We start from the raw sequence: 10,040 nt of genomic DNA, 5'->3' as shown, positions 1-10,040 counted from the left end.
AAGAGGGCGCCAAGGGGCTGGCCCCAGAGGCGCGGGGGGAGGAGACAAACCCTCTTTCAGCCAATGACAAGTCGCGTTACAGCGTCACTCCCACTCTTGCCCAATGAGCGCCCGCTTTGCAAAGCGGGACTGAGCGGGAGCTGGGTGAGAGAGGCGGGGCCGGCGCGGAGGGGCGGGGACAACGCGAAGCCCAATGGGAAAGGGCGTTACAGGCGGCGGTGCGCGGGCGGGCCAATGGCGGCGCGCCTTGCAGAGCGGCGCGGGCCGGGGAGGGGAGGAGGGCGATGGCGGCCATTTTGAGCCGGGCCCGTCGGTGGCGCCTCGATGGCCGGGCGGCGGCGGCGCTGAGCGGCGGGGCCATGGACGTGCGGCGGCTGCGGGTCAACGAGCTGAAGGAGGAGCTGGGCCGCCGCGGCTTGGACACCCGCGGTCTCAAGGCTGAGCTGGCCGAACGGCTGCAGGCGGCGCTGGAGGCGGAGGAGGCCCGGCGGGGGCCCGCTGCGGCCGGCGGGGACCCGGCCCCCGACGGACACTGTAAGGGCCGCGGGGCGTCCGGAGCCCCGCGCTGAGGGACGGGTCGGGTCGGGTCGGGTTCTCTCCCCGCTCCCTCTCGGGTGGGCTCCGGCGGGGCCCGGTTCGCCCCCTCCTCCGGGGCCCGGTGCCCCCTTCCCTGAGGGGCCCGGCTCCCCGGTGCCCCCTTCCCTGAGGGGCCCTGTGCACCCCGCGCCCCCCAGGTCCCCCCTTCCCTGCCGCCGCTCCCCCCTTTCCCTCAGGGGTCCGGTCTCCTCGGTGTCCCCCCCCTTTCCCTGAGGGCCCCCCCATCCCTCAAGGGCCTGAGCCCCACGTTCCCTCAGGTCGTCTCGCTCCCCTCATTCCCGAGGGGAGCTCCTTCAGACCTCCCTCAGGGGCTCTGTCGCTCAGGGTACCCCCCTTCTCCCCCTCCCCAAATTCTGGGTCCCTCCAGGGTCCCCAGTTGCCTCCCCGGGCAACAGCGGCTTCGCTTCCCTGAGGGCTGCTGGGGCCGAGCAGGGCCCCCCCCCTCAATGTGGGACGGAGGCCACGTCCCAGCATCGTTGTCCCCCATCCCAGCTCCGATCTGGGGGTGCTGGGTGAGGAGCTGACGCCGAGGGGGGTTTCGTCCCCTCCGGGCGAGCTGTCACCCCCGGAGCGGTGCCGGGAGCTCGGCGTGCCCGCCTCCGTCGTCGCCGTTCCCGTGCCGGCGGCTGTTCCCCCTCGCGCTGCTCTCGCCGGGGTGCTTCGAAGTTAAAAACCCAGGTGCCCCTCGGGGCGCGGACTCGCCCGCCGCCGCGCCGGGGATCCCCCTCGGCCAATTCGGGGCGACCCCGCGAGCGGGGATGCCGGATCCCTCCTCCCGCCCCGGTTCTGCTCCTCCCCGCGGGGCCACCGCCGGCCGAGTCCCCCTCGCGCCCCGTCTGTCCTCCGCTCCCACCAAACCGGCAACGCTTGACTTATTTCCCGCTTTTTTTCCCCCCTCTTTCCTCGAAGATGGCATCGACAACAACAGCCACGCGAGCGATCCCCAGGGCTACCAGCCGTACGAGCACGGCGGCCTCAAGCCGGACGCCGAGCCCGGCTACGAGAGGAGAGCGTTGGACCAAGAACACCCCGTCTTGCACCAAGGTAGGGGCGGGGGGGCCGCCGGCGGCACCGCGGCTGTGCCGGCCCGGCTCGGCTCCCGCCGTTGCTACGCCACTCGCTGTTCCGCCCGCAGAGATGAAGCTGCCGGAGACGAAGCCAGAAGACCCCCCGGCTCCCGCCTACAACGTTCCCCCTCCCAACTACAACGCTCCCGCTCCCCCTTACAACATCCCCCCTCCCCCTACTTACAACGCACCCCCGGCCGGTTACGGCGCGCCGCCGCCCCCGCCGACCGGTTACACCGCCCCGGCCTACAGCGCGCCGCCGGCCGGCTACAGCGCCCCGGCCCCGGGTTACAGCGCTCCCCCCGCCGCCTACAGCACCCCCCCCGCCTACAGCACCCCGCCGCCCGCCTACAGCACCCCGCCACCCACCTACAGCACCCCCCCGCCTACAGTGCTCCCCCCGCCGCCTACAGCACCCCCGTCCCCCCCACCTACAACGCTCCCCCGGGCGGTTACAGCGCGCCGGATCCCGCTCAGCCCCGGCCGCCGCCGCCACAGCCCCGCAAGCGGCCCTACGAGGAGCAACGGGGCCGGGGTTACTACGAGCACCGCGAGGACAAGAGGTGAGCGCGCCCCGAAAGCTGGCGACCCCCAAAATTCGCCGCGTCCCCCCCCCTTCCCGCCGCCGCGTTGAGCCCTCCCCGTCTCCGCTCCAGGGGCCGCTCGCCGCAGCCTCCCGCCGAGGACGAGGAGGAGGATTTCGACGACACGTTGGTGGCCATCGACACTTGTGAGCGCCCCGAAAGCGGCGTGGGGTGGGGAGAAGCCCCCCGAGTCGGGGAGAAGCCCCCCGTTGGGGGAGCCTGACGGCCGGCTTCCCCCCCTCGCCTCCAGATAACTGCGACCTGCACTTCAAAGTCGCCCGGGACCGGTACAGCGGCTACCCCCTCACCATCGAGGGCTTCGCCTACCTCTGGTCGGGCGCCCGTGCCACCTACGGCGCGCGGCAGGGCCGCGTCTGCTACGAGATGAAGGTGAGCGACGCCGGTGGCCGGCTCCCGGCGCCGCGTCCCGCTGCCGGCGTCGCCGGCGTCCCCGACCGGTTCTCTCTTCCCAGGTTAACGAGGAGATCTCCGTCAAGCACCTGCCCTCCACCGAGCCGGATCCCCACGTGGTGCGGGTGGGCTGGTCGCTGGATTCCTGCAGCACCCAGCTGGGTAAGGGCGCGGGCGGCCGCCCCCGCCGGGATTTCGGGGGGCTCTCCCCCCATCCTGAGCGCGGCCCGGCCCTTCCGCACCCCCGCAGGCGAGGAACCCTTCTCCTACGGCTACGGCGGCACCGGCAAGAAGTCGACCAACTGCAAATTCGAAAACTACGGGGAAACCTTCGCCGAAAACGACGTCATCGCTTGCTTGGTGGTGAGTCCCCCTCGCCGTCCCCGGCCCCGCGCCGGCGTGCCCGGCCCCTCCCGGCGGGGGGGGGTCTCACCGCCGTCCCCGCCGCAGGACTTTGAGTGCGGGGAGGAGGTGGAGATGTCCTTCATGAAGAACGGCAAATGGCTGGGGGTGGCTTACCGGGTGCGGAAGGAGCTGCTGGGCGGCCGGGCCCTCTTCCCCCACGTCCTGGTGAAGAACTGCGCCATCGAATTCAACTTCGGGCAGCGGGAAGACACCTATTTCTCCGTCCCGCCCGGTTTCACCTTCATCCAACACCTCCCCGTGGCCGAGCGCGTCCGCGGCACCCTCGGCCCCAAGAGCAAAGCCGAGTGCGAGGTGCGGGAACGCCGGGATTGGGGGGGCGGGAAGGGCGGCGCGGGGCCCGGCCGTGACGCCGCCGTCGCCTCTCCTCCCAGATCCTGATGATGGTGGGTTTGCCCGCCGCGGGGAAGACGACGTGGGCGGTCAAGCACGCTGCCGCCAACCCCTCCAAGAAGTACAACATCCTGGGAACCAACGCCATCATGGATAAAATGAGGGTAAGGCGTCCCCCCGCGTCCCCCCGACGCCGCGACTGCCGGGCTTCCAGCCGGCGTCACCGTCCCCTCCTCCCCAGGTGATGGGCCTCCGGCGCCAGCGCAACTACGCGGGACGCTGGGACGTCCTCATCCAGCAAGCGACGCAGTGCCTCAACCGCCTCATCCAGATCGCCGCCCGCAAAAAACGCAACTACATCCTCGACCAGGTACCGTCCCTCGGCGTCGCCGGAGCGGCGGGGGACCGAGCCAGACCCCGACGGCGGCGCCCCCCGTCCCCGGAGAGCACCGTAATGGCTCGCCGCGCGCTCTCGCTTCCCCCTTCCCCTCTGCTTTTCGCTGAAAATACCTCTTTAGATGACAAAAGCCGCTTTTCTCCCCAAAACGGCGCTGTGCCGCGCGGTTGTCCAACACGGGCGTTTCTCTCCCCGCTCCCTCCGCTTTCGGGCGAAGCACCCGGCCCCTTAAACCTCCGGGTGTTTTCCAGGAGGGGAAAAAAAAAAAACCCCACCTGACCCCAATAACAACCGTTTTCTGCCCGTTCCTGCCGCCAGACCAACGTCTACGGCTCCGCCCAACGCCGAAAAATGCGTCCCTTCGAGGGTTTCCAGCGCAAGGCCATCGTCATTTGTCCCACCGACCAGGACCTGAGGGACCGCACCGTCAAACGGACCGACGAGGAGGGGAAAGACGTGCCGGATCACGCCGTGCTGGAGATGAAAGGTGGGACCCTGCGCCCGAGGGTGGTTTTTCGGGTTGTTTTTGTGTGGTTTTTTTTTTGGTGTTTTCGCTTATTTTGGCGCCGGCGTAGCCAATTTCACGCTGCCGGAGGCGGGGGAGTTCCTGGACGCGGTGCTGTACGTGGAGCTGCAGCGGGAGGAGGCGGAGGCGCTGGTCCGGCAGTACAACGAGGAGGGCAGGAACGCCGGACCCCCTCCCGAAAAACGCTTCGAGGGAGGCGGCGGACGCCCCCCGGCTTTCCGCGGGCGCGGCGGCGGTTTCCAGCGTTTCGACGGACGCGGAGGGACCGCCGCGCCCGCCGCGCGGGGCGGCTTCCAGAACCGCGGCGGCGGCGGCTTCCGCGGCGGCAACGGCAGCGCCGGCGCAGGTAGGGACCCCCCCGACCCCCCTTTGCCCCCCTCGGGGTGCCCCCCACCTCCCGTTTTCCCCCCTTCCCTAGGATTCAACCGCGGCGGTTACACCCCCAACCGCTGGGGCAGCAACAACCGGGACGCCGCCGCCAACAACCGAGGGGGTTACAACCGTAACGCCCAACCCGCCGGCAGCTACAGCCCGGCCCGCGGCACCACCGGCTACAAGGCGAGTGGCGGGACCCCCCCGGCCGGCACGGCCCCCCCCAGCTACGGCCAGGGGCAGCAGGTACCCCCCTCCCGCGCCCCCCGACCCCTCTGGGTGCCCCCCCAGACCCCTCACCCCCGTTTCGACCCCCCCCCCTCGCAGGGCAGCTACGGCCAGGGTGGCTACAACCCCCCCGGTTATGGCTACGGTGGCTACGGTGGCTACGGGCAGAGCTACCCCCAGCCCCCCCCGCCCAGCGGGCAGAGCTACGGGCAGAGCTATGGGCAGTACCAGCAGGTAGGGTGGGGTGGGGGCTCTCCCCTCTTTTTTGGGGGGGTTCCCCTCTTTTTTGGGGGGGGAGACACTGGTTTGGGGGGGAACACACTGGTTTGGGGGCGGGGGCGCTGGGGGAGGGGAGAAATAGGCAATTTTGGGAGCGTGGGGGTGGGATTTTGGGGTGAAAATCCTATTTTTGGGAAGAAGGGGATGGGATTTTGGGGTGATACCCCCTTTTTGGGAGGATGGGGCTGGGGTTTTGGGGTAAAACTCATTTTTGGGAGGATGGGGATGGGATTTTGGGTGAAAAACGCTGATCTGGGGAGGATGGAGATGGGGTTTTGGGTGAAAATCCTATTTTTGGGAAGAAGGGAATGGGATTTTGGGACGAAGCCCCCTTTGGGGAGGATGGGGATGGGGTTTGGGGGTGAAAATTGTATTTTTGGGAAGAAGGGAATGGGATTTGGGGAGGAAAATGCTAATTTTAGGAGGACGGGGTTGGGGTTTTGGGGTAAAACTCCTGTATTTGGGAAGAAGGGGATGGGATTTGGGGTGAAAAACGCTGATTTTGGGAGGATGGAGATGGGGTTTTGGGGTGAAATTCTATATTTGGGAGGGCGAGGCTGGGATTTTGGGGCGAAACTGCATTTTTGGGAGGACACAGATGGGATTTTGTGAGGAAAGCATCAATTTTGGGAGAAAGGGGATGGGATTTGGGGGTCAAACTCTTTTTTTGGGAGGATGGAGATGGGGTTTTGGGGCAAAAAAGCCTTTTTAGGAGGGCAGGGATGGGATTTTGGGGCAAAACCCCCTTTTTAGGAGGGCGAGGCTGGGATTTTGGGGCTAAACTGCGTTTTTGGGAGGACACAGATGGGATTTTGTGAGGAAAGCATCAATTTTGGGAGAAAGGGGATGGGATTTGGGGGTCAAAGTCCTTCTTGGGAGGCTGGAGCCGGGGTTTTGGGGTGATGACCCCTTTTGGGGAGGGCAGGGCTGGGATTTTGGGGCCAAACCACTCGTTTTTCTGCGAGACAGGGTGACGGGAGACAGAAAAAAACCCCATTTTTGGGCGGAGGAGGCTGGGATTCGGGGCTGGCACCCCCCTTTTCTCGGGGACAGGGTTTTGGGGCACCCCCTCCTTTTCTTGGGGGGGGGATGGGGGGGGTCCTCACCCCCTTTCCCCCCCTTTCCCCCCCTCCCAGTATGCCCAGCAGTGGAGCCAGTACTACCAGCACCAGGGCCCCTGGCCCCCCTACTACAGCACCTACGACTACGGCGGCTACGGCAGCTCCCAGGGGGGGCCAGCGCCCAGTGACCCCCCCCCGTCCCCGTCGTCCCCCCCTTCTCTGTGTGTGTGTGTGTGTGTGTGTCCCCCTCCCCCCCCCCCAAAAAAACCTTGCGGTTTTGGGGTTTTTTTGGTTTTTTTTTTTCTTTCCATCTGTTTAAAAAAAAAAAAAAAAAAGATTATTTTTAACCTCAAAAGAGACTCGGATGCTCGGACCCCCCCCTGGAGACACCCCCTCCCCTTGGGGTCACCCCACCACCACCTTTTGGGCTATATTTCCCTTTTTGGGCCATTTCCTTCTATTTTCCTTATTTTTTGACCCCCCCCTTTGTTTTTACCCATTTTGCCCCATTTTCGCTCCCTCCGGCCCCTCCTCGTTGGGCCCTTTTGGCCCCCCCCTCCCCTCCAGGTGGGCAATGGCTGTTTTACAGGAATTTTACTTTTTTTTTTTCCCCAATTTTGGGGTTTTTTGGGGGGGTTTTACTGCCCACACCCCCAGGGGAGGAAGGAAAAAAAGGCAAAGAGAAAAAAAAAAAAAACAATAAAAAAAAAAAAAGGAGAACGCCCCCTGCCCGCGGCTGGCCCGCCCCGTCTCGCCTTTCTCAGCCCCTGCAGTTTTGGGGTGGATTTGGGGTTTTTTGGGTGCGATCCCTGACCTTTGACCCCCGTTGTAAGGGCTGGGGGGGTGGGGGAACCGAAGCGTCCCGGAACTTTTGTTGCGGGGTGAGGTGCGCCGCGGTACGCGCTCCCGGAAGTGACGCAGCAGCGGGAACGGAGGCGGTGGCGGGTAAGGCGCGGCGGGCGGGCGGTGTCGCACTGAAACGGGGCCGGGCTGCGTCCGGGGGGGCTCTGAGGGGGTTTGGGGGGGGGGGGGGGCCCCCGCCATTCCCGCCGCCCCCTGAGGCCTCCGGGACTCCCCCCCCCCGGCCCGGCCCTGTGAGTCCCGGTTCTCGGGGCTTCCCTGAGGGATTCCCCCGCTTCCTGAGGGATTTGGGGTCCCCCCCCGCCTTTCCTGACGGGTTTGGGGTCCCCTGAGGGGTTTCCTCCCCTTTCCTGAGGGATTTGGGGTCCTCTGCCGTTCCCCCCCCTCGGTCCGTGAGGCCTTTGGGGTCCCCTCAGGTGTCGTCCCTCCCTTCTCATGAGGGATTTGGGGTACTCTGAGGGGTCCCCCCTCCTTCCCTGAGGGATTTGGGGGTCCCCTGAAATGTCCCCCTCCTTCCCTGAGGGATTTAGGGTCCCCTCAGGGGTTTTCCCCCCCTTCCCTGAGGGATCTGGGTGTCATTCCCCTGCTGTCCTGAGGGATTTGGGGTCCCTGAGGGGTTCCTCCCCCTTCCCTGAGGGATTTGGGGTCCCCTGGGGGTCATTCCCCTGCTGTCGTGAGGGATTTGGGGTCCCCTGAGGGGTCTCCCCCCCTTCCCTGAGGGATTTGGGGTCCTCTGAGGGGTGTCCCCCCCCCCTTTTCTGTGGGATTTGGGGGTTCTCCCCCTCATTCCATGGGGCCTTTGGGGGTCCCCTGAAATGCCCCCCCTTCCCTGAGGGATTTGGGGTCCCCCCAGGGTCGTCGTCCCCCCTTGATTCCCCCAACCCCTTGGGGTCCCCCCGCATCCCTTTGGGGTCCCCCCCCGTCCCCAGGGCAGGTGCTAACGGTCTCCCCTCGTCCCCTCAGGCAGCGCCCGCCAGCAACCAAGGGGCACCCCACAACCGCCACCCCGTCCCCCCCCCGCCATGGCGGGCTGGGACCCCAAAACCGAGGGGGACCCCGGTGTCACCGGGCAGGAGCCGGACCCCGCAACGGCCGAGGGGTCCCCAGAACGGGACCCCCCGGCAGAACGGGACCCCAAAACGTTGAAGCGGGACCCTGCGTCCCCGAAGAGGGACTTTGCCGCGACGTTGGACCCCAAAGTGAGGAAACGGGACCCCAAAACGTCAAAGCGGGACCCCACGTCCCCAAAGCGGGACCCCGAAGTATCGAAGAGGGACCCCACGTCCCCCGTCTCCCCGCCGTGGGACCCCAGCGTGACGGAGCAGGACCCCACGTCCCCGGGGCGGGACCCCGCGACGGAGGGGGACCCCCTCTTCCTCGAGGGCTTCCCCGGGGGGCTGGGGGCCGAGCGCTGGCGCCCCGAAATCGGCCCTTTGGGGCGACCCCGCCGTCCCCCCGCCCGCACCCGCCTCCGCAACCGCCGCTACGCCGCCCTGCGACAGCTCATCCAAGGTCTGGGGGGGTCCCCCATGGCCCCGGGGGGGTCCCCTATGGCCCCGGGAGGGGGGGGTCCCTGTCGTCCTTCTGGGATACCCGAGGTCCCTGGGGTGGCCCCCACATCCCTATGGGATCCCCCCAAATCCTTCTCGGGTCCTGAAATCTCCCCCAGGAGTTCCCCCAGGTCCCCACGGGCTCCGAGGGGGGGGGTCCCCAAGTTCCCTTTGGGGTCCCCCCCTGGTTTTCTGCAGGCTTTGGGGTTCCCCTAACTCCTTCCTCAGGGTCCCTTGGGCTTTGGGGTCCCCCATTTCCCCTGGGGTTTCAGGGTCCCCTTATTCCCCCTGGGGTTTAGGGCCCCCCCCCCTTTTCTCCATGGGGTTTTGGGGGTCCCCTCTTTGTTTCTGGGGTCCCCCGTTTCCCCTGGGGTTTCAGGGTCCCCCTATTTCTCCTTGGACTTTGGGGTCTCCCCATTTCCCCTCTGGGGTTTCAGGGTCCCCCCCCCTTTTCCCCATGGGCTTTTGGGGTCCCCCCCCCCAATTCCCCTTTGGGTTTGGGGTTCCCCCGTTTCCCCTGGGGTTTCAGGGTCCCCCCTGTGTCTCCTTGGGCTTTGGGGTCACCCCCTTTTCCCTCTGCGTTTTCAGGGTCCCCCCGGGGTTTAGGGGTCCCCCCCTTTTCCCCATGAGGTTTTGAGGGTCCCCTGTTTTTTTCTGGGGTCCCCCATTTTCCCTCTGGGTTTTCAGGGTCCCCCTGGGGTTTAGGGGTCCCCCCCCTTTCCCCATGAGGTTTTTGGGGTTCCCCCATTTCCCCTTGGGTTTCAGGGTTCCCCCATTTTCCCTCTGGGTTTTTAGGGTCCCCCCGGGGTTTAGGGGTCCCCCCCCTTTTCCCCATGGGTTTTTGGGGGTCCCCCCTTTCCTTTTGGCTTTGGAGCCGCCCTCCCTCGTTCCCCTTTGGCTTTGGCGTCCCCCGTTTCCCCTGGGGCTTTGGGGCCCCCCCGGTTCCTACGGGGTTTTAAGCCCTCCCCATTCCCCTTTGTCCCTGGGGGGGGGGGGCCCATTTTTCCCTCTGGGATTTCAGGGTTCCCCCCCCCCCTTTTGATGCCCCCCCATCTCACCCCTCCCGCAGGCGGGGAGTACTTCAGCGAGGAGGAGATGCGAGCGCGGGAGCCTCTGCTCTACCAGCATTACATCGGGCAATACCGGGGGGCCGAACCCCTCCCGGGGGACCCCCCCGGCCGCCCCCCACCTTTTGGGGACCCCCCCGGCCCCCAAACGCTGGCGGGGCTGCTGCTGCGCTCGGTGGAGGAGGCGGCTGTGCAGCAACGCCTGCGCCGGCAGCGCCTGCGGGACGGCGACAGCGGAGGTCGGAGGGGTCCCCGGGGATTTGGGGGGGGGGGGGGGGGGGGGT

At 66.9% G+C, this 10,040-nt stretch overlaps 1 protein-coding gene across 1 annotated transcript; it reads left to right on the top strand.

Annotated features, from left to right (window-relative positions):
- Window positions 1-243: 243 nt before the first annotated feature.
- On the top strand, window positions 244-8,300 carry HNRNPUL1 (heterogeneous nuclear ribonucleoprotein U like 1). The gene is given in 17 exon segments (XM_087729595.1): window positions 244-534; window positions 1,507-1,641; window positions 1,733-1,983; window positions 1,986-2,227; window positions 2,321-2,394; window positions 2,499-2,638; window positions 2,722-2,821; window positions 2,910-3,022; window positions 3,110-3,376; window positions 3,457-3,579; window positions 3,657-3,785; window positions 4,131-4,299; window positions 4,388-4,684; window positions 4,757-4,956; window positions 5,038-5,172; window positions 6,354-7,223; window positions 8,103-8,300. Coding segments are annotated over 16 exon segments (3,027 nt in total). The 5' UTR covers window positions 244-284; the 3' UTR covers window positions 6,756-7,223; window positions 8,103-8,300.
- The last annotated feature ends 1,740 nt before the right edge of the window (window positions 8,301-10,040 follow it).

Source organism: Nipponia nippon, unplaced genomic scaffold (assembly GCF_047370975.1).
Source record: "Nipponia nippon isolate SJK-2023a ecotype South Korea unplaced genomic scaffold, ASM4737097v1 scaffold_46, whole genome shotgun sequence".
Taxonomy (NCBI): Eukaryota; Metazoa; Chordata; class Aves; order Pelecaniformes; family Threskiornithidae; genus Nipponia; species Nipponia nippon.
Note: the sequence above shows the minus strand (reverse complement) of the source record. Positions and strands in the feature narration are given on the sequence as shown.